Source organism: Colletotrichum siamense (genome assembly GCF_013390195.1).
Source record: "Colletotrichum siamense strain Cg363 chromosome Unknown KSG_Cg363_contig06, whole genome shotgun sequence".
Taxonomy (NCBI): Eukaryota; Fungi; Ascomycota; class Sordariomycetes; order Glomerellales; family Glomerellaceae; genus Colletotrichum; species Colletotrichum siamense.
Window position 1 is genome coordinate 4600360 of NW_023501019.1, and position 23812 is coordinate 4624171.

At 52.5% G+C, this 23812-nt stretch overlaps 5 protein-coding genes across 5 annotated transcripts; 1 reads left to right on the forward strand and 4 right to left on the reverse strand.

Moving 5' to 3' along the window:
- Positions 1–37: 37 nt before the first annotated feature.
- On the reverse strand, positions 38–987 carry fabG-18 (3-oxoacyl-[acyl-carrier-protein] reductase FabG; the record flags this gene model as incomplete). The annotated part of the gene is made up of 3 exons (XM_036642094.1): positions 38–97; positions 156–879; positions 932–987. 3 exons carry the CDS (start codon positions 985–987, stop codon positions 38–40), a joined length of 840 nt encoding a protein of 279 aa, XP_036493159.1.
- A 706-nt stretch (positions 988–1693) lies between these two features.
- On the reverse strand, positions 1694–2464 carry Nor1-3 (Norsolorinic acid ketoreductase nor1; the record flags this gene model as incomplete). Its single annotated transcript, XM_036642095.1, has 1 exon — positions 1694–2464. The coding sequence occupies one exon, from the start codon at positions 2462–2464 to the stop codon at positions 1694–1696; it is 771 nt and encodes a 256-aa protein (XP_036493162.1).
- A 376-nt stretch (positions 2465–2840) lies between these two features.
- atnL-2 (putative thioesterase atnL) lies at positions 2841–3959 on the reverse strand (the record flags this gene model as incomplete). Its single annotated transcript, XM_036642096.1, has 2 exons — positions 2841–3656; positions 3723–3959. The coding sequence occupies 2 exons, from the start codon at positions 3957–3959 to the stop codon at positions 2841–2843; spliced, it is 1053 nt and encodes a 350-aa protein (XP_036493161.1).
- Positions 3960–4679: 720 nt separating this feature from the next.
- Positions 4680–6599, reverse strand: apf11 (Efflux pump apf11; the record flags this gene model as incomplete). The annotated part of the gene is made up of 5 exons (XM_036642097.1): positions 4680–5384; positions 5451–5970; positions 6030–6230; positions 6295–6380; positions 6432–6599. The coding sequence occupies 5 exons, from the start codon at positions 6597–6599 to the stop codon at positions 4680–4682; spliced, it is 1680 nt and encodes a 559-aa protein (XP_036493164.1).
- Positions 6600–7209: 610 nt separating this feature from the next.
- On the forward strand, positions 7210–22154 carry apf1 (Apicidin F synthase; the record flags this gene model as incomplete). Its single annotated transcript, XM_036642098.1, has 2 exons — positions 7210–12237; positions 12300–22154. 2 exons carry the CDS (start codon positions 7210–7212, stop codon positions 22152–22154), a joined length of 14883 nt encoding a protein of 4960 aa, XP_036493163.1.
- Between the last annotated feature and the right edge of the window lie 1658 nt (positions 22155–23812).

A 23812-nucleotide genomic window follows, 5' to 3' on the forward strand; every position in this document is an offset into this window, starting at 1 on the left:
CGCTACGTATTAGCCTCGGTCAGCCACTACAGGATCTCTACTTGGTTGCAAAATTCTTGATACTCTCGTGTGCCGAGCCTTCAGGGGTTACATATGCCTGTCTTCTGCGTCAGTATTCGGGGCGCCGTCATGAATTTGAGGGCGTGGAGTCAAACCTTGGTTAACCCTCCATCTACCACAAGCTCTTGAGCATTAACAAATGAGCTCGCATCGCTGGCAAGAAATAGCGCCGCAGAGGCTTGCTCGATAGGTTCGCCAAACCTTCCTTGGGGCAAGTGAACTTCCCTGCGTGCTCTCCTCTCCACATTCGTACCCAGGTAGTCTTGCATGAGAGGGGTGTTCAGCGGCCCCGGGCACAACGTATTGAACCTGATGCCTTCTCTTGCATGTACTATGGCGAGCTCTCGCGTCATAGCAATAATGGCACCCTTGCTGGTGGTATAGGCTAGTTGGGCTGTTGCAGAACCAATCAAGCCAACAACCGAGGATGTGTTGATCACACTTCCCCGGGCCTTTCCGTGCTTCCGCATGCTCAAGACGGCGTGTTTGCACCCGTGCCAAGTTCCCTTGACATTGACTTGATACGTGAGATCCCAAGCCTTTTGGGTTACTTCAAGCGCATCGCCATCTTCGTGGGGGAAGACGCCAGCATTATTGAGCATGACATCGACGCCGCCGTGTTGGTCTAAGTACTGGACCAGAGCCGCAACGTCATCTTCGTTAGACACATCGCATGTCTTGTAGTCAATTCGTCCGGGATGCGGTCCGTGACGTTCCACATTTTGCCGCAGGTCTTCAAGGGCTTTGTTTGACACATCGGACAGCAACAGGTTCGCTCCAGACTTGGCGAACAGAATTGCTATTTGAGTACCAATACTCCTATCTAATATCAGAAGTCTAATCTTGTTTTCTTGAATAGATCATGGCGTACCCAGCAGCTCCTGTGATGATAATATTTTTCCCTGTCAGCTGGAATAACTCCGACATGGTTTCGGTGTTCGGGATGTTGAACAATAGACGGTATAAGACCCACAGGTACGGCGTCTGGGAACGGAGGTGTGGTCGGCTGCGTGTCCGTTGCTCGGCTTACACGAGTTTTCGGCATTCAGTGAGAAAGGTAACCGGCGTGGGCCTATGCTCCGATCGAGGCATTGCAGCAAATGGGTATTCCGACAGATGATCACATTGTGAGCTGTCGACACATAATCCCGTCCCTATTTCCGTCTGACTCAGTGTACGAGATATCAGTGAGAGTATAATGGCCTCTGAAGGCCATGACGTGAGATAGAGTAAGCCTGAGTCAGTAGTTGTCGTCTTGAATCATCATGGAATAGGTGCAGCGCATGGGCCCTCATCGGCTCCGTCTTCGGCCCCGAGTGATTTCGCCAACCATTATTCGGTAGGGACGAATCGAAGAGTTGCTCTGTCGGCAATTCTGGAGATTCACATCGAGGTTGAGGTATTTCGCTTTGAAAATGTGTAAATGAACGCTTCATGATCATCCGCCTTAGCAGATAGTACTCAGCATTGAGTATGTGCAAGATGAAGTGGATTCAAGGTAGACGTGAGAAGTAGGCGTCCAGAATGGAATTATTTTAGCTCAAAGTTCTTCTCATTGATGATAAGTATGGATAAGACAATGATGGCTACTGTGGTAGAACAGGGCAAAGAAGTAATATTTAATGATTTATGTCTACCAAGGGACAACCTGGCCAGTCTGGGTGACGAACTTCCCCGACGTAGTTTCTCGGCTCGCTCCGTCAATGACTTGGAGACAGCCACTGACACTGCTGTCGATTGTGTCCGGGGGTCCGGCAGCGTAATTCCATGCGTTCGCTGCATAATTGCCCATGTCTGTCTGGACCCACCCAGGATGAAGGGCGACAGCGACCAGATTCTTGTGTTGGGCGTGCAGCGACTTGGTGATGTGATTCAAAGCTGCTTTGCTGGGGCCATAAGCACCCCCGGGGACCGGCTCTTGCGTTTCAATGGATCCAACAGAGGAGGTGACACCGATGAACTTGGCGGGGACATCGGTCTCGGTGCGGGGCTTGTCCATCAGTGGCCAGAGACCTTGGAACACCATCAACGGAGCGATAGTGTTGATCTCGAATGCTTTGCGGAAGTCCTCGGCTGGGGTTGTAGATATAGGAAGCATGGGGAAAGGAGCAGCTGCGTTGCTGACCAAAATGTCGATGCGATCCACGGTGCCAGCGGTAGCTACTGTGAAAGCTTCACGCACAGCGGCAGGAGACGGCGCCGAGGAGAGGTCGAGCAGCATGACATGCAACTCGCTACCAGAGCCTTTGGTGACTTCGGCAACGCCCGATCTCAGAGAGGCGGCGGCAGCTTCACTGCGCACTGAAGCGACGACGGTTGTGGAAGGACGAGCGATCAGGGCCTTCACCATGCCCAGGCCGATGCCCTTGTTGGTGCCGGTGATCACGTAGACGGTGTTCGTCATGATACAACTGTGATGGACGACTTTTCTCGGAGATTAAATGAACAAGGCTGGGGAACTTGGATATGGAACTAGGTTCAAGCTGGCGCGGATGAGATAGGAGGAAAGAAAAGCAAGCTGCGCTGAAATCAAGCTGCATTTCCGTGTAAGAGGATTGGAAGGATCAGGGCGGGGGAAGAGACGGGCACGTGAGCCAAGAACCCGCTGCTGCGCCGCAGAAGAGAGAGTTTTGGTGTATCAAGCCACTTATCACGTCAGCGTCTCATCTGTTCCGTCCCATGTCACTTGGTTACAGCCTCGGAGCCTCATCATGTTTCTGTGTTCATCTATTGGTCTTCATCTATCGCGTGTACGTTTACTCATTGTATTCTCTGTATCTTCATCCCAAAATGCGGAATTCTTCGTGAGCTGCATCCAATCCGTTCGCGAAGCCCTCGGCGACCTTCAAGGCCCGGGCGCGCTCCTCCTCCACACGTTCCCATGTCCATCCGCCGCCGGCCACCGGCGGGGGCGGGGCCGGGACCGTAGGCAGTGACGAGGTGGAATCTCCGTGTCTCCTGGAGGACTTCTCTCCCTTGTCCCTCTTCTTAGAGTCCTTGTCTTTTGATTTCTTTTCCTTCTTGGACTTGCTCAATGACTCGGAGGAAGTGTTTCCGTCGACCCAGTTCAAGTTGGGGACCTCAGTGCGGAGTACTCCCGCTGCCTGGAAGAACTTCTCTGGCGGCACCGTCAGGCGGCCGGCCTTGACGACACACTTCGAGATCGCTGTCGCATAGACGCTGGGCGAACGAGAAGGGGCCTTGCCGTTCACTGACTTCTTTCGCTTCTCGGCAAAGTGAGTAATGACGTAAATCCACTTGCGGTCCCAGGAGAGAATTCTGCTGTGCATGTCGAAAGCTACACCGATCTTGATTTCCTTCTTGAAGTTGCAAGAGGTGCCGGCGAGAAGCACTTGGACGCCCTCCTTGTACTCCTTGTACAGTCCGCCGCGGATAGCCTGAGACCGCAGGGCGGCAAGGAGATCCGTTCTGGCAACATCAAGGTCAGAGAAGTAGGTGCTGTTGGACTTGTGCAAGTTGTAGTCGGTCTCAAGCAGGGCCACACGAGAAGGAGTGACAACCGGCCTGAAAATGGAGCCTGGCCGGGAGTCAAAGTAACGCTTTCTCGGGAACCAAATGTTGTAGAAGACACGCAACTATGACCATGTCAGACTGATGCGCTATTTCGATGAGGGGAATGATCTGCCGCTGAGATGACTTACGTGCCAGACGAAGGGCAATCTTTTGAAGTTGAGACAGAAGGCAGCTGCTGCAAGGGCGGCAAGGCACGCCTTGCCCTTGTTCTTTGCAGCCCAGCGCTGGGCCTGTTCAAGGGCCCGCAGGAGCACCGGCTTCGCGGCCTTGAAGGCCTCGATGGCCCTCGCGCGCAACGTCGCCCCGAGTCCTACGGGTTGAGAAGACGACCAAGGCAGAGCCTCTGTCGCCCGTTTGCGCAACATTGTGCTCTTTCCTCGACCGGGAGGTTGATGAGGCAACGACCAATTGACGCTCAGTGAAGGTTTGCAATGGAATGACGGGACATGCCTCGGTCAAGTCAGGCGCAAACTCACCGCCGGTGGAAGCCTCAGAACCCCTCTACACGTGGCACGATGAGTCAGCTCTTCAGGGGAAAAGGCGGTCAGGGGGATTTCCCAAATACGATGCCCCGGGCGAGCCGTTGAGTCTCATGAAAGTGGGATTCCATAGTATCCCTGTTGAAACAATCTGGTTCGTCAATGTTAGAGGAGAGGCTCGCTTAGCAGAGGTTGGACCAATGTAATGTCGATAAAGCAAAGGCAAGTGGAATCTAGTCTTAGTGAAATTCAATAGCCTGGTGGACCGGAGATTCCACTCGATTGAGTGCTCCGATAGGCTGCAAAATGCCCAGCTGAGAAACCCGTTTTCGTTGGGGTTTAAGTGATGTCATTCCCCAGCCACAGGCAGACTGTTCCAGGCCAGGCACCACCATTCGAACCGCGGTCCGCGGGGCACAGCACACCTCGAGTCAGTACGAAGCCTAAGGTCGTCGGTAGTCGTAGTGCTGTGAAGTCGGTGTACATAGTAGACAACAGTGAGCATGAACATCTTCTTGATGTTGTATTGTGCTTGATATTGCATTCAAAGTCTTTGATACATATTACATATTATATACGCTGTCTTCGGTTTGAAAAAGATGCTCCTCATGATGCTGGCTGAGAAATGACTTCTGTTGTTGTTTTCGCCCCCTCATTTGATGAGTTTTCTTCAGTTGAACTCGGCGCTGGTTTTGGTGGTCTTAGTGGAATCCACTTGATGAGAACCCACCCAAAGGTGCTAAGACAGGCTAAAATGATGACTAGCAAGAATATGTTTTTGATGCCGCTGTTGTACTCTCGAAGCGCAATTGTGAGCTGCTCTGGTGTGAGCGACTCTCTAAGGAACCCGAAACGATTCAAGAGCGTGTCACGATCCACGGATGGGATCAGCTGCGTGAGACGTTCAATCCTGGTGATGAAGATGTTCTGGGCCACACTGATGAAGATGGAGCCCCCAACAGTGTTCACTAAGATGATGGCAGACGTGCCGTAGGGGACGTCGGAGGGGTCGAGGGCGACCTGAACCCCAACAATGGACTGCTGGACCCCGGCGCCGGTGCCGAGACCAAACAAGATCTGGTAGCCGATCCATTTAGCACTCTCAATATCGGGCTGGAAGGTGTAAAGCATGCCGGCTCCAATGGAAGCAAATATTGTTCCAGCGATCATGAATGGCGGAAGGTATCCAATAATGGACGCCCCAATCCCCGCAGACACGCCGGAGAAAATTAGGGCGAGGACCATCGGCAACAGTCGGACACCCGACTCGCGGGCAGAAACGCCCTGGATGGCCTGGAACCATACTGGAATCTGCAGCGACCACGTAAGAACGCACGAACGCAAAGGTGATGCTGCTGCTGTTGGGATGTAACTCACATAGTAGAGAACAACCATTTGCGCACTAGATAACGCAAATCCGTACCACAGAGATGAAGCGAAGGACCTGTTTCTCAACAGTCGCGTCGGGAACGTGGCTTTTTCCTTCAGCCAGTGCTGGTGAACAGCAACCGATATGAACGAGACCCCAAACACCACAAGGAGCCCGATCAGTCTGGCGTCGCTCCAATTGTACAGCGTTGATCCCCATTCAAGCGCGAGAAGGAGGCAGGTGATACTTCCCACTAAGCCCGTCCCGCCGATGAAGTCGACCCCCTTCATTCTGTCTTTCAATGGCGCCTGCTGGCCTGGGGTTTGCGGCGGCTTGAACAGAACGACAAGGACGATGAACAGCACGCCCCCAATAGGGAGATTTACCCAGAAGCACCATCTCCATCCAATGTGACTGGCAATCGCGCCGCCAATGATTGGTCCCAGTACAACAGCGACGCCTTCAAGGGATCCAAGGATGCCTGTGAACATCGGCCGCTGCTGCAGAGGCACAACAAGGGCCGTGATGCTTCATCCTTGGGTCAGCAACTGAATCCGAAAAAAAAGTCCTCTCCGTCTGCTACTCACATTAAAGCGCCGGAGATGCAACCGGCGCTGCCGAGACCCGCAATCGCCCTTCCGGCGATGAAGCTCCCGGAATTGCGTGCCAGAGCACATACTAAAGAACCACCTTCCAGCAACAGCAGCGACGCAAGGAATACTGCTTTGCTTGAGAATGTGGCGTAGAGTTTCCCAAATGTTGGCTGGGTTGCACCAGTTACCAATAAACTATACCCAAGGTAAGTAAGTGAGAAGCCATCCACTGATGAATAGGTCGTCAACCCTGACTTACTACACAGACCCGTACCATCCTACATCTTTGACGGATTGAAACTCTTCTGATAATGTAGGGACAATTGTTGCGACCATTGTGGCATCCTACACGTATCATTAGCGATTAATCTTTTTTTCATGCCTCCTAATACTTACAAGAGCAGCGATCAACAGCGACAACCCAAGGGCGGTGACCATGAGCACCCGCGGTACCATAGGAGGGAATGATTGTTCATCATCTTTCTCCTGTTGTGAGACATCTTGAGATGCAGAGAGTGAGTGCGAGTCTCCGACCGCGGCCGACGGATCTGGTTCTGAAGCCATACTAAGGTATGGTGACAATTTTGCAGCTTTGGTCGCTAGAATCACTGAATCTGCTATGGATGCGCCTCAAAGACCCCTATCAACGAAGCATATGGGTGACTTAGCGCTGTGTAGAGAAGAACATACCGCGACCAATTCCCATGTACAGGCGACTGATTGTCAATAGACCCTGAAACGGGCCTGTGACGGGCTCCCGCCGACCTGCCGGCAGCCCATCCCGCCGGCGACCGGGTTTTCCGCCGGAAGCCGGCCGGAGGGCCACCGCGCGGACCGTGCCGACGAATGTCCAGTCCGGTCATGCTGAGGTCAGCGCTAAACCAAATATGACCACCACACGAAGTGTTGAGATTACCTCACCTGGACGATACGAACAGATTCAGTGCCAGGGGGCCCTGGTAACTGTCTGGGGAAGGGCCAGTTGGCAGAGTATGGGGAATATTGTAGTTGGGTGTAGTGCATGCGGAACAGCTGTAGGAAAGGTGTCAAACGATTTTGGCCGATTTTCGATGCATGCAAGTAGTCAAGACGACACCGATTGACAACGACACCCCAACCGCCAGGGGTTCTCACAACGAAGATCCGCACCTTGAAGCCGGCCGAAAGACCGACGATGTGCAACTTACCGGCCTTTACTGGTGCACAGCCAGAATCCAAGGAGACAGCACATGTCGACATCGACATTGAAGATCTCAAGCAATCCGGCATCCCAGCAGGCTCAGTTCTGAATGCCGCATGGTGCTTGGCACTGTATTTGTACACCGGCCAGGATCATATCTCATTTGCCTCAACGGACGAAGATGGCAAAACTGCTAGCAAGACATACATCGTTGACTATCACCATACTCTCCGCGATGTGGTCAATCAACTGGCCATCGCTCCAACTCGTAACGGAGTGAGCGGCACTCATACCAATGGGATCGTTACCAATGGCTCACAGGACGCTCCTTACAACACGGTGATCAGATTTACATCCCAGTCCTCTCATGTCAACGGATTTACAAAGGCAAATGGAGTCACGACCTCTCATCTTACACTGCCAGATGAATATCAGCTAGCGGTGGAAGGGTCCTACGACGAAGCTATGGGTCCTGAGTGCCGCTTGTTGTTCCGTCTGTCTTTCATGTCCCCAAATGAGGCTCAAAATGTGGCATCCACGTTGAGTCATCTCATACGCGAGCTGGTCCACTCGGGCAACAAACTCATCCGCAACCTACAACTTAGCCACAGAGATCAATACCAGATACGTCAATGGAACGGCGTGCCACTCTCGTATTCGGAACGCCTTCTCCATGAGGCCATCACTCAAGTTGCCACAGAGAGACCAGATGCTGCAGCGGTAGACGCATGGGACGGACGCTTGACTTTCAAGGCTTTGGAGGATACGTCGAACCTGCTTGGGAAGCAACTGATTCGGCATGGAGTAGTCCCTGGATCTTTGGTGCTTTTGAGTTTCGATAAGTCATTGTGGGCTGTTGTTTCGTGGTTGGCAGTTCTCAAAGCTGGAGCAGCATGCGTCTTTCTGGACCAGAGAGCTCCTGCTAATCGTGTACAACAAATCATCAGAGCAACAGGCGCGACTCATGCACTTGCGGGTGTATCAACAGCAACAACTCTCAGTGAACTCGGCCTAGCAGTCATACAAGTCCCTAACCACGCCGCCACTTCTAATGGCTCCCACGATGACAGACACACCTGGCCGCGAGTGCATCCGGAGGACACCGCTTTCGTCATTTTCACGTCGGGAAGTACTGGTACCCCGAAAGGAATTGTGCTCTCTCACTCGATCATTTACACGACCGCTTTGGACATCATCAAGAACCTGGAGGTCAAAGATGACTCGAGAATTTTGCAATTCTGTTCCTACACCTTCGACATGAGTATCGCCGACATGGCCACCGGACTCCTTGCAGGAGCTTGTATCTGCGTACCTTCCGAATCTGATCGGCTGGATTGCTTGCAGGCTTACCTCCAAGGTGTACGCACAACATGGGGAATCCTGACGCCAACTGTCGCACGCTTGCTGGATCCGAAGACAATTCCTGCCATGAAGACATTGATATTGGGTGGCGAATTGGTGAGGGACTCAGATATCCAGCCGTGGGTTGATGCAGGAGTCCGCGTCTACAATGGTTACGGCCCAGCAGAAGCGACATTCTTGGCAACTACAACTCGGGGACCCATCACGGGGCGAGCCAGTTCTATCGGCCACGGCTTGAACATGAGGACTTGGATTGTTGATCCTGGCAGAGATCAGCTTTCACCCATTGGCGCTATTGGCGAACTTGTTGTCGAAGGCCCAGTCCTAACCATCGGGTATCTAAATGATCCTCGGAAGACAGCCGAAAGCTTCATCTCCAACCCGAACTGGGCACAACTTGACATACCCGATGCGATAGCTCACAGGAGATTCTACAAGACTGGTGACTTGGCACGCTACTCCACTGACGGATCCTTGGAGTGCCTCGGACGCGCAGACACTCAGATCAAGCTCGGAGGTCAACGTGTGGAGCTCTCGGATATTGAGCATCACTTGCGCAGGTATACTTCAATAACGGAATCCGCCGTATTCTTCCCCAGGGACGGACCTTTAGCTGGACGTCTCACGGCAGTTGTGGTCGGAGAGAGCTCGCCTGGTGTTACCAACGGACATGGCAGTTACTTCCGCCCTTGTGAGGTTGACTTCGTATCCAAGGCAAAGTCGCTGCTGCTGCAAGCTGTCGCTCCTTACATGGTACCCTCTGTGTGGCTTCAGACTTCTTCATTACCATACACTTCTACTGGCAAGCTGGATCGGCCTTCTCTGTTAGACAAGTTGGAAGCCGTTGCGCAGCAAAGCTCGCACCATCTCCTCGGCGAAAAGACAACTACAAATACTGCCGATATCACGCCGGCCGAAGCAATGTTGCAGCGAGCTTGCAGTGATGTTCTCAACATCCCTCTTCACAAGGTGAATTTTGACAGATCCTTCTTCGCCCTTGGCGGAGATTCTATCACCAGCATGCAGGTTATATCCACACTCAGACTTGCCAACAAGTCGTTACGGGTGAAGGATCTCCTGACGTCTTCATCCTTGAGGGAGACAGCGTCAAAGATCGGAGAACTTAGAACCCATAAGCCCCTTCCGGTGATTGATGCGGGTCAACGGTTTCCATTATCCCCCATTCAACAACTCTTCTTCAAGATCTCGACGTCTCGCAACACACGAGATCATTTCCATCAAAGTGTTTTTGTCAGGATTGAGCAACCAAGAGAGGCCCAGGTCGTTGAGAAGGCTATTGCCAGCCTCGTAGCGAGACATCCAATGCTGAGAGCCCGATTCGAACAAGCGCCGACAGGGGAGTGGGTTCAACACATCACCGAGAACACCGATCAGTCCTATCAGTTTGTGTATCACCCAACCACAACCTCCGATCTTCGGGCTAAACTGATGCTTACTTCTCGTGCATCATTGTCAGCGGAGAAGGGACCCTTGGTCCGCGTCAACATGTTTGAGGATAGTGGTGCTCAATATCTCTTCCTTGTAATTCATCATCTGGTTGTGGACCTTGTGTCTTGGAGAGTCATCCTTGAAGAGCTCGAATCGGCTCTCACAGAAGCCCAACCGACGTTCAGCAACTCCTTCCCGTTTCTCGCTTGGGCTAACCAGCAGAGAGAGTATGCCAACACATTGACGATCAGTCGCGTGTTGCCAAAGCTTGTGCCTGCCTCTGACTTCTCGTTCTGGGGCATAGAGAGACAACAAAACATCTACGCCGACGTGCGTGAAAAGCGCTTCTCCATCAGCCCGGATATCACCAATGATGTTTTGGTCAACTGCCACCATGCTCTGCAGACAGAGCCAGTGGACATCCTCATCGCCGCTCTGTTGCAATCGTTCGGCAAAGCCTTTCGTGAAAGGCGCCCTCCAGCAGTGTTCACAGAGGCTCACGGAAGAGAGGCCTGGGATGACCAGATGGACCTCTCGCGGACGATCGGCTGGTTCACCACGGTGTACCCCATTCATGCAAGCGACTTCAGGGACACCATAGACCTAGTTATGAAAGTCAAGGATGCCAGGAAGCGAACCCCCAACAACGGCTTCGACTACTTTAGCGCCTCTTTCCTTACAACTGAAGGCCATGATGCCTTCCAGAACCACCTCCCAGCGGAAGTTCTCTTTAATTACGAGGGGCGATATCAGCTTCTGGAGAAGGAAGGCTCTTTACTCCGACAAGAATCCTGGACAGCTGGCGAAGCATTGGAAGACATCAGCCCAGAGCTTCAGCGCTTTTCCCTATTTGAGATCGCCGCTAGCGTTCTGGAAGACCGCCTCCAGTTTACCTTCGCATGGAATTCCAGGCTGAAACATCAAAGCAAGATTGAGACGTGGCTAGCTAGCATACCCGCAGCCGTCGAAGAGATCGTCAGCACGTTGAGATCTTCCCCGAGGCAGTTCACTTTGAGTGATCTAGACCAATTCGACCTTGGGTATTCCGAGCTGGACACTCTGAAGCGCACGATGAAGCAGATTCCGGGTGTAAGTACTTTGGAAGATGTTGAAGATGTATATCCTTGCTCGCCAATGCAAGAGTCACTGGCCTTGAGTCAATCTCGAGCTGAAGGGGTGTATGAAGTTGACATCATATGGGAAGTAACGTCTTCTACTGGAGCTAAGCTTGATCTGAGTCGTCTCCAACAAGCGTGGGGCAGCCTTGTATCTCGTCATGCAGCTCTCAGGACGGTCTTTATAGAGACGCCAGCTACGGTTGGCATGCTCGATCAAGTTGTCCTCAGGAAGTATGCTCCTCAATGCAAGCTTCTTCGGGCAAAGAACGCGGATGAAGCCCTCAAGATGCTGGCTGATTACCCAGAAAAGCCAAGAGGATTGGGTCGAACAGAACCTCTTCACAGGCTACTGATATGTTCTGCCGACGACGGACGCTCATTCGTGAGATTTGAGATCAATCATATCGTCTTTGACGGCATGTCTATCGCTCCTTTACTGCGTGACCTGTCACGAGCTTATGAGGGGAGCCTCACCACAAACTGGAGTTCACCATACGCTAGCTTCATTCGCTACATCCGAGATCCAAAGCTGAGGGAGGAGAGCATCTCATACTGGAAGCATTATTTGACTGGGGTCGAAGCTTGCTTGTTCCCGCCTCTTCTTGACGTCACGAATGGCGAAAGCGAGCAAAAGTCTGTACATGTTCCGCTTGGAATCACGCACAAGCAGCTACAAGACAGGATCGCGGAGCTTGAGATTACTTTCCCGGTCCTCATTCAATTGGTGTGGCTGCTCGTGCTTCGTGTTTACACCAACAGCAGCCAAGCCGTCACTGGCTACCTCGCTTCGGGACGAGACGCCCCTATCGCCGACATCGAGGGAGCTATCGGCCCCTTCATCTCTATGCTTCTTTGCTATATTGACTTCACGGACCCCCAATCCCTTCTCGCCCTCCTGAAAAAGCTGCAACAAGACTCCATCAACGGCGCAGCGCATCAAGCCAGCTCGTTGGCTGAGATCCAGAACGCCGTCGGTATCACTGGCGGCGCGTTGTTCAACGCGGGTATATCATTCATGCCCCTGCTGGACAAGAGGGCCCAACAAGGGTCAAGTCTGGTCTTCGAAGAGAAGTCGATTAAGGATCCAACAGAGGTAAATAATTCTTGCCATTTGTCACAGACTTTTGGCCACTTAGGTAGCTGACGCAATCACAGTTTGAACTTGCTCTCATTGTAGAGACTGGAGAAGACGCAACTCAGATCTCCATCCACTATCGCACATCCCTTGTCAGCGAAGGTCACGCGAACAACATCGCCTCAACCGTCAACCATATTCTCACGGAGATATTGAGAGATCCTTCAAGGACCCCAGATGAGATTCCTGCGCTCAGTTCTCACGACCTCCAGCAACTGTGGAAGTGGAACGAGACATGCATAGCTCCGGTCGAGGAATGCGTTCATCACTTCGTGGAGAGAACAATGCGGGATCACCCTGAGAAAGAGGCCATCTTCAGCTGGGATGGATCACTGTCATACCGTGAACTGGATGATCTTTCCAGGAATCTCGCTCACCATCTCAAGAGCCTTAGTATTGGCCCAGAGAAAATCGTGCCTCTTTGCTTCGAGAAATCGAAGTGGGCCGTCGTCGCCATGCTGGCGGTTTTACGTGCAGGCGCATGTTTTGTGATGCTCGACCCAACACATCCGGATGCTCGTGTTCTTTCAATTGCTGAGGAAGTCGAGACTGAGGTTTTACTTTGTTCACCTCTTACTGAACCCAAGTTTGAGGCAATCAAAGAGAAGGCCCTTGTCATTGAGTCAAATCTTGCATATGGGTTACCATCCACAGACCCGGGTCTGCCGGTCTGCCCAGAGGTCACTCCAGACAACGCTATGTACGTGGTATTCACATCCGGAACCACAGGCGCGCCAAAAGGATCCATCACATCCCACAGAGCCTATTGCACTGGCTTCCGAGAGCACGCGTGGGCGATCGAAGTCGGCCCAGAGTCTAGGACCTTGCAGTTCTCCGCATACAGTTTCGATGCCAGTGTCGGCGACATTTTGACGACGCTCCTTGTCGGAGGATGTATCTGCATTCCTTCGGAAGAGGACAGAAGCATGGAAATCTCGAACTTCATCGCCAAGAGCCGAGCGACATGGGCTGGCTGGACACCATCTTTTGCCTCCCTTGTTGATCCCGACACCGTGCCGACGCTGACTGTGCTTCTTATGGCCGGCGAACCGCTACCTGCATCTCAGGTTGATGCCTGGGTTGATCGATTGAAACTGCTCAACATCTATGGCCCTAGCGAGTGCAGTGTTGCTTGCGTCGTCAACAAGGACGTCACTCGTGAGACGAATGCTTCCAACATCGGCCGTGGCTATCGGTGTGTCACCTGGGTTGTTGATGAGAACGACCATGAACGACTGCGGCCCATCGGATCTGCCGGAGAGCTGCTGATCGAAGGGCCGATCCTCGCTCGTGGGTATCTTAAGAGACCAGAAAAGACGGCGGAGGTATTTATCGATGCTCCTTCATGGCTTAAGAATGGCCCCCATCCTAGGACCAACCGTCTTTATAAGACTGGAGATCTTGTCAGATACAACTCAGACGGAACAATTAACTTCATCGGCCGAAAAGACACACAATTGAAGATCAATGGTCAACGTGTCGAGATTGGTGAGATAGAACACTCTCTCCGGAGCAGCATACCGCCAACTGCCGGCCCTGTCGTTGTCGATCTACTCAAGCGGTCTGGAGCTGGCGAGCAGGACCTTTTGGCCGCCTTTATTCACGTCGGTAATGATGATACGACGCCAGAGAACCCGGACGATATCATTGCGACCGAACCTTCAGCTCTCGAGAAGTTTGAAGATCTCGTCAAACAGATTTATGAGACAGCGTCGTCCCTTCCGCGGTATATGAGTCCGCATGTCTTCATCCCTCTGAAGGTTCTGCCCATCACTACTGCCGGCAAGCTTGACAGACGTGCTCTTCAACGAGTAACAAGTCAGCTCTCCAGAGATGAGCTTGTCTCTTTCACGTCTAGTGCCAAGGAGACAGGAAGAACGCCTGAAGAATGTCAACTTGCGGACATGTGGAAGAAAGTTCTTCGTGTGAGTTCCGTTGGAATTTACGATAACTTCTTCAGGCTTGGAGGCGACTCGGTCGCAGCTATGGCTCTGCGGTCTGAAGCGCGAGGCAGTGGTCTCGGCATTTCCGTTGCCGACATCTTTTCAAATCCCGTACTGGCAGACATGGCCAACGTGATGGACAGAGTTGCTGTAACTGACGGAGAAGTCACAATCGAACCTTTTGCTCTACTCGGAGAATACGAGTCGGTGCCTCGCCTGGTCAACGAGATATCTCAAGAGTGTGGCGTTTCCCCGGAGGCCGTCGAGGACGTTTTGCCCTGCGTCCCCATGCAAGAAGCTCTCATGGCGTTATCTGCTCGCCAGTCATCAGCACAAACATATGTGCTGCACGCCCCATACAAGCTCCCGGCCGATATTGACGAGGACCGCTTCCAGAGAGCTTGGGAGATGACAACCAAAGACCATGCTGTGCTGCGAAGTCGCATTGTGTTGAAACCACAGGGAGCCCTACTGGTCATCACGAAAGACAGCATTCCTGTCACCAAGCACGTCGGTCTCCTGAACGATCACATGACCCAGCAAAGGCAGCAGGCTTTCGGCTACGGCACGCCGCTTTTACGACTGGGCCTTGTCGAGGAGGGCGATGATCGATACTTCGTCTTCAATGCTCATCATGCCATATACGACGGATGGTCCACGAAGTTGATCTGGGATACGGTTCTACAGCATTACCGCGGCGAGCCAAAAGATCCGGCACCCCAGTTCCAGGCACTAGTTGCAAAGCTTCGGGCCACACCAAAAGAGCCATCTGAAGAATACTGGAGAGAGGCGATCGTCGAAAGGCAGGGTGTATCTTTCCCACTGATCCCTGTGTCGCATAAACCTGTCGCCCGTGCTGGTACCAGCTTCAGGTTCCCTCTAACCGCTGCGTCAACCTCGGATCGCAATGTTACTCCGGCAACTTTGATCAACGCCGCATGGGCTCTTGTCAACGCGCAGTACTCGGCAGACTCAACAGCAACGTACGGCTGCACCCTATCTGGAAGGGACTTCCCTCTACCAGGTATCGAGCAACTAGTCGGACCTACCATTGTGACCGTGCCCAGGCAATTCGCAGTGCGAGAAGATGAGTCCCTCGCTGACTTCTTAGACCGCGTACAAAGGGTCGCTATCGAGAGCATCTCGCATCAACATTTGGGTCTTTCCGACATCCAAGCTGTTAGCTCAGCCGCACAAGAGGCCTACGACTTCGCCTCCCTGATGGTCGTACATCCGGACGCCGCTCTTCGACTGCCTTTCGAGGATATCAATATCACTCCTGTTCCGTTGGATATGACAGAGTCTTATACCTATCCACTCGCAGTTGAGTTCATGCCAAGCGAGAAAGAGCTGTCAATCGACGTCAGATTCGACCCTGATTGCATCGACTTGGACATGGTGAATATCGTCATGCATCATTTCGACCACATTCTGCAAGGCATCTGCAATGCCAGTGCGTCGGCTGTTGTAGGGGATGTCATGACCATCTCGCGAGAAGACGCATCTCTCATAGAAACGTGGAACCGCAATAGCGTCCATCCAGTCGAGGCATGTGTGCATCATCTCATCGAGAAGCAAGTTCAGGCACAGCCGGATCGCCCAGCTGTTGTCTCTCATGATGCATCCCTTTCGTACGCTGAGCTGGATCTATGGGCAAATCAGATCGCCCACCAGATCACCTCGACGGACCTTGTGAAGAGTGGCGAATTTGTCGGACTTTGTTTGGACAAGTCAGCAAGAGCAGTTCCAGCCATGGTAGCCGTCCTCAAAGCCGGTGGCGCATTCCTGCCGCTCAATCCGGACCATCCTCCAGCCCGCCTCCAAGCCCTCCTCGATGAGGCCAATGTCAAGCTTGTACTCGCGTCCCCAGGCAGAGTTGCATCTCTATCGGGCAGCCTGGACTGCAAAGTCTTGCCTGTTAGCGATTTCCAACCAGCTCAGACAGCTCAGCCACCTTCAAATATCACAGTCACTCCTGCACAAGCAGCGTATCTGCTTTTCACATCCGGTAGCACAGGCAAACCAAAAGGTGTTGTCATTGATCACCTTGCCTGGGCTTCCGCAATCGCAGCTCAATCCACAACTTTCGGCTTCGGGCCTCACGTCAGAATGCTGCAATTCAGTAGCTACACATTCGACGCCATGATCTTCGAGATCTTCATCACGCTTACCTCAGGTGGATGTGTCTGCGCGCCTTCCGAGTCGGAGAGAATGAATGACCTCAGCGGATATATCACCAGGGAGCGGGTCAATGCTCTCATCTCTACACCCTCTGTCACCAGACTCCTTGTGCCAGCCAAGGTCCCCACCCTCAAGCTCGTCATGGTTGGAGGTGAGCCACTGGCACCCTCTGATATCGAAGCTTGGTTAAGCCAGCCTGGGGTATCCTTTGTCAACGCATATGGTCCGACAGAAGCCTGTGTCATGGCCACTGGTCGTAAAGTCACGCCCACAGACAGCAGCTCCAACATCGGAGTTCCTGTCGGTACAGCCACGTGGGTGGTCAGCCCTTTCACGCAGACTTTGGCCCCCATCGGAGCCGTCGGAGAGCTTTGCATTGAGGGCCCAACCCTTGCCAGAGGTTATTTGGGAGATCCGGAGAGAACGAATGCTTCTTTTGAGACAGATCCACGATGTTTGCCAGCAGGGGCTAGACGGCGCATCTACCATACTGGAGATCTGGTTCGGTACAATGCAGACGGTACAATAACCTTTGTTGGGAGACGCGACGGCCAAGTCAAGCTGCGCGGCCAGCGCATTGAAGTCGGTGAGATTGAAGAAAACATCAGAAAGATCATGTCAAAGAACCCGAATTTCAAGCACATTGGCGTTGAGCTCTCTGACTCACCCAATAACCGCAACCAGCCATTCTTGGCGGCACTCCTTGTCATGAACATCTCCTACGAGGACAGAGTATCTGACATCGGATGTGCGTCGATGATGGATCTTACAAGGCCAGAATTGTTCCAAATGACTACCGATTTACAACAACAACTTCGAAACCTCTTGCCTGAATACATGGTTCCTTCAGCTTATATTGCCGTCGAACGACTGCCGACAACTGCTTCCAGCAAACGCGACCGTGTCTTCGTCAGGGCATGTATCACCGAACTCTCTTCGAAGGGTCTCTTATTCCCCGTCGCCGCAGCCAAGGGCGAGCGAAAAGAGCTTTTCGGCAACGAAAAGCTTCTTCAAGAGTGGTGGGCTCAAGTCTTGAAGCTTGACGCTGAGAACATCAGCGCAGGGGATCATTTCTTTGCGTTGGGTGGCAACTCCATTACAGCGATTAGGCTCGCCGGTCTGGCCCGATCGTCAAAGCATCGTCTCATGTTTGAAGACATTTTCTCTTCCCCAGTCTTGTCTGAAATGGCATCTCGTATTACAGTTGGCATTGATCAGGAGAAGCCTATGCCGAAGGCCTTCGAGCTCTTATCAGCATCACAGCTTGCTACGATCCTTTCGAGCGTTCTTCCCCTCTATGGGATTAACAAGGATGAAGTTGAGGACATCTATCCCTGCACACCTCTTCAAGAGGGTCTCATGGCAGTAACAGCACGAAACTCCGGTGCATACATTTCCGCAGACACCATGGAAATTTCAGACGCGGACTTACCCCGTCTTCAAGAAGCATGGAAAATGGCGTTCGAGAGGTTCGAGCTACTCCGCACCAGAATTGTTCTAAGTCATGAGTTTGGCTCGCTTCAAGTCGTCGTTCGACAAGATCCCATCTGGCATGAAGCCACAGATATTGAGAGCTTTGTCCACCAGGTCCAAGAATTGCACGGATATGGCAAGCCGATGGTTCATCTCGCAGTCGTTCCTACCCACACGTCCGGAATCGTCAAGGTGTTCTTTAGCGCGCACCACTCCGTTTATGATGGTTGGTCCCTAGGCTTGATTCGACAGTTCCTCGAAAGCTATTCCACCAGAGATTCCGCCAATTCAGACTCGGTTCGAACAGTCCCGTTCAAGCTTTTCATGCGCCACTTGATCGATCAAGATCCTGCAGAGGCAGAGTCATACTGGAAGCAAAGAATGTCTGGTCTTGAGGCACTTCCGTTCCCTCGTCCGCCTCACGATCCTAAACATCAGCCGCTGGCAACCGCCTTCCTTGAAGAAGCAGTTTCGCTCCCCAAATCTCAAAGCTTGGGCTCTACGGTTACCATGGCTACAGCTGTGCGAGCTGCGTGGTCGCTTACCATTTCACACTACGTCGCAAGCCCTGACACTGTGTTCGGTGCAATTGTTACAGGAAGAGAGACTACCAACATCTCGGACATAGAGGCCATCGCAGGACCCACGATTGCAACTGTCCCAACACGCATCAAGATTGACTATAGCTCGAGTATTTCCGATTTCCTTGCGGATGTTCAAAGAGATGCCGTGGCGGAGTCTCGTTTCTGTCAGCTAGGTCTCCAGGGCATTGCCCGTGTCAGCAAGGAGTGCCACCAGAGTTGCGAGTTTGGCAGCATCCTTGTCGTGCAACCCCCTTCGCTCAACAACGGAACCAACAAGGTGCCTACACTTAGACAAGGGCCGGTGGCATCACCAAAGTTCTTCCCGCAGGCGCTCGTCCTTGACTGCCAGTTATCGTCAGATAACGATCATGTGTCAGTGACACTGAGTTACGACCCTGAAATGGTGGGAGATGCGCATGCATCGTTCGTTCTCTCAACCTTTTTCACTCTCCTACGCAACCTCATTTCGGCTACTCCCAGTACCTTAGTTCAGGACTTGTCAGGACTATCAGCGGCGCACGTGTCCAAAATCGATCTCATCACTAGGAAGAAGACTCCGGCTGTCGTTGACTCCTGCATTCATGACTTGATCGAGCAACAAGCGAAGCAATGCCCGAACAATATCGCAATCGATGCCTGGGACGGTTCTATGACGTACGCGGAACTCGTTGCCGTCTCCTCTACTTTAGCTCAACAACTTCAAGAGCTTGGCATCGGACCAGAGAAAGCAGTGCCGTTCTTGCTCGAGAAGTCCAAATGGGCAATGGTTTCAATGATGGCAATCTGGAAGGCGGGTGGATACTTCGTGCCACTTGACCCCAAGAGTCCAAACCAGAGACTGCAGCATCTCATCCAAGCAACCAGCGCCAGCATTATCTTGACATCATCCGAGTACTCCAGTCGATGCCAAGATTTGGGATGCAAGCCTATATTGGTTAACGAAGATACGGTTCCCTCTCTTGGCGAAGGCGTGACCGCTGTTCAATCCACGGTGAAAACACACAATCCGGCATATGTCCTCTTCACCTCGGGCACGACTGGAATCCCCAAAGGTGTGCTTCTCGAACACAGGACACTCTCTTCGTCCATATCTGCGCTTGGAAAGTATTTGGGCTTGAACGCGGAGACAAGATTCCTGCAATCTTGCGCATACACCTTCGACGTCATGTTGCTGGACGCCTTTGCCGCTCTCATCCACGGCGGTTGCGTCTGTGTTCCATCTGAACACCAGAAGATGAACGATTTGGCTGGCTTCGTTCAGGATTTTCAAGTCAACATCACCTGGTTCACAACTTCATTGTCCAGGATCATTGATCCCGACTCAGTGCCTAGTCTTAAGACAGTGGTCATGGGCGGTGAAGCAGTCTTGCAAAGCGACGTGGACCGGTGGGCCTCGAAGGTTCGACTCGTTGCCGGCTATGGCCCAACAGAGACTTGTATTGTTACCCTCATTGGGGAACTCACACCGACCACACCACCCAACACCGTCGGCTGGCCGGTTGCATGCAGAGCTTGGGTTGTCAACCCACTTAAGTCCTCCGAATTAGTTCCCATTGGAGGTATCGGAGAGCTTTGCATCGAAGGTCCATGCTTGGCCCGTGGATATCTCGGAAATGAAGTTGCGACCAAAGCAGCCTTCATCGACGCCCCTTCGTGGTTGCAGGGAGATTCTTCAAATACCCGAGTCTACCGAACTGGTGATTATGTTTACTACAACGCAGATGGCACTCTGAGCTTCTTCGCTCGGAAAGATTCCCAGGTCAAGATACGCGGTCAGAGAGTCGAACTTTCTGAGATTGAAGAAGCTATCCGAGAACATGTTCCCAGTTGGTTGACTGTTGCTGTGGACGTTTTCAAGCCTGGGGGACAAGATCGACAGATTCTCGCAGCCGTGTTTGGAGTGGGCGAGAAGTTTGAGCAAGCTGCCAGCGACTCTGGTCCCAATGCGGGTCTAATCGATTTCATGAAGGAGTTGTCCAAGGCTCTCAAAGGTCGATTGTCTGAGACCCTGCCGGGCCACATGATCCCTGATGCTTACATCCCGCTCCCAATGATACCTGTGCAGACCTCTGGGAAGCTGGACCGACGAGTGCTGCAGGTCATGGTCACATCAATGACCTTCAAATCCATCGCCACATACACCAGCGCTGACGACTCTCACCAAAAGCCGGCGACCGAAAGCGAGCGGGTATTAGCCGGCCTATGGTGCACTGCCTTGAAGATCTCGGACGTATCATCTGTGAGCACATCAGACAACTTCTTCAGCCTGGGTGGCGATTCTATCCTCGCCATGCGCCTTGTCGCACTGTTGCGAACGGAAGGTTACTCTCTTGCCGTTGCAGAAATCTTCTCAAACCCGACACTTTCCGGAATGGCCTCCAAGATGCAACAAACAGAGACCAGTGGCCAGCCAGGAGGTAGTAAGCTTTTGCAGACAGCCATCTCATCACGAAGGGTGAATGCTGCTCTGAGAATCAAGATCGCCGGCAAGCACGACGTCGAGCTCAGTAGAATCGAGGACATCTATCCTTGCACCCATATGCAGGAGTTCTTCATGGAGGACTCTATCAAGGTTCCTGGCGCTCACGTTGTGCAGTTCATTTTCGCGCTCGATGGCACAATCAACCTGCCGAGGCTGCATTCTGCGATTGAACGCTGCGCACTTGAGTTTCCTATTCTTCGGACGAGACTTTTTGAAGAATCGAAGCAACTCTACCAGGCTGTGCTCTCCGACAAGATCCTCTGGCGAGAAGTCTCGGAGACGAGCTTGGCCGACGCCCTCAAGACTGACAAAACGATTTCCACCGGTCTTGGAGATGCCCTGACCAGGGTGACCATCGTTCGAGGCGTCGAAAAGGTCGCAACTCATCTCATCTGGACTCTTCATCACTCTCTTTACGACGCATGGACACTGCGACTTCTCTTGGATGCCGTCAATGAGGCTTACCAGAGTGACGCCCTCCAGGGCAAGCCCCGACTCGCCTTCCAACAGCTAATTGAACACATTGGAAGCAGAGATCTGGCTGGGGATCATTCATTCTGGGCATCATACCTTTCAGGAGCTGGCAACTCCCCGCTCTTCGGCTACCTCTTTGTGCGCGATCCTGTGAAGGACATGAGAGCGGACTACCAGGTTTCGCTGCCACAAAAAGTGGAAGGAGCTACTTTGACAGCGACGATAGCATCAGCTTGGGTCCGGGCGGTTAGCCGTCTGACTCAATCTAACGACGTCACCATTGGATACCTCGTCACTGGCCGCGCGGCGTCCATCCCCGGAATTCAACAATGTGTGGGGCCGGCGATTTCCAAGGTCCCGCTCCGCGTCCGGCTCGAAGGTGGGGACACAACCGCCGATGTTTCGGAGAAGGTCCAGAACGAACTCACCCGACTCATGCCGTATGAACTTTCTGGATTGAAGACGGTCCAGAGTGCCAGCCAAGATGCAAGGGATGCTTGTCGTTTCCCTGTAGATTTGACCGTCCACCCACACGGCACACTTTCTTTCGCAGGCGAGGGCATTGGGATGCGCTTCGTAGGAGGCGAGGTCGCTACGGCCCCTCCTGGTGGATTCTCTGTCGAATGCACCATTACAGAAAATGGCATCGAAGTCACTGCTTTTTGGGACAGCCGAGCGGCCCGAAAAGAGAGTATCGATTCGTTGCTGGAGGATTTCAAGACAGTTCTGCTGGCTTAATTTCACCGGGATCCCACGGCGTCGATTGGCGTGCGCTCACGTTTCAACTTGAGCTTTCATTTCTTTTGTTGTATTTCAATTGTAGTCTCTAGAAAATAGACAATATTTACGTTACCATCTTCCAGTAATTAAGACAATACACTGTACTAATCGGTCGCCTGCGGTGACTAGATTCGCCTACACATACCAGGAATGTTCGGCCGATCTTGACTGTCGCCTCTTCCTTTCAGAACCTTGGGACGGCTGGGTGTTGTCAAAAGCTTAACAACTGCACGAGAAGTTTAGCGATCGCGTGTATCGGAACCAGCCGTGAAACCAACCCTTCAAAGTTTTAAGCTTCTTCGACACTGGCTCAGAAATTCTATCCCATGTGTTTGACAACAAACTCTGAACTACGCGCATGCCATTTAGTGAGATCTGTATCGTACCAAGGTTTAACCAAAGTCTCTGGAATTTTATCTTTGGTCTCGGCATCGTCATTCTTTTGGAGTGAAATCACACGGGAATGTAACGACAGTGGTCGCATTGCATGGGGTGTTGGAATACTTGATTACTAGCTTACTCGTTCACATCTGCCCCATACTCTAGCAGCAACTTCAAAATTTCGATCCTCTCCAGCACCACCGCCAAGTGTACCAATGTTCGCTTCTGGGTATCCTTCAAATTGACGCAACGTTTCAAAAGCCCTTCAAAGGGCTGCAATCGACTTTTCTCCTCGCACCACTTCAACAATCCTCGCAGTTGTTCGATATCGTCGCGAATAATAGCTCTGTGGAAGACGCTTGTTCCCGAGTCGTCTGGCAACGTGATATCGGCCCCCAAATCCAGCAGCGTGCGAGCCGCAACAGTATCACCCCTTTCCACAGCTAGATGAAGAGCCGTCTTCCCTGACTTGTTCTTGGAGTCCACTTTGCCTCCACTCTTGATGAGGAGCCGTGCGATTTCTAAATTGCCGCGCATCACGGCGCTAAGCAGCGGTGTGCATTCTGTTATTGAGTCGTGCGAGGCGACAGAACTGCATGAGCTGCAAGAGCTTGCTATCGATGATGGAGTGAGCCCTTTCAGACTTGACGGCGTGCTGACAGTGTCGATAGTCGATGCAGCTGTAGAAAGGTTCGCGGAGTCGGCAGAGTCCTGGTGGAATGCAATCAGTGACTGAAGAGCGCAACGTTGAGAGAATCGAAGGGCGCCTACGTTGAGATCGCTGAGGCAACTGAACGCGTCGCTTGGGCTATCGTGTGTCTGCGGTTGACTTGTTGTGAGGGCCAAAGGCTGCTCGGACGGTGACTTTCTGGGCTGAGACGATGTTTCCATTACATGTAGCGGCAATGGCGGTTGCGGTTGACTTGAAGGTTGTGATGCTGGCAGTTGGGTGGCTGTGGGCACTGCTGCGGGTGCGATGGACGAGTTCAGCGCGGCATCGATGCAATCCAAGCCTGCGGAAGCGTTCGGCGATTCGAAATCATCCAATCCTGGAACATCGAGAAAGTCAACCGTAGGATCGGGTTGATATGATGTATCGAAGAACTCTGGTGTTCGCGACCGGGTGTTGCTACCGCTGTTACTACTGGTCTCGTTCCATCTCTGCTGTGCTGCTGCAGATTTCAGGTGTGGCAGATCGAAAAGAATAGCTTCGGCAAGTTCGATTCGCATACGCT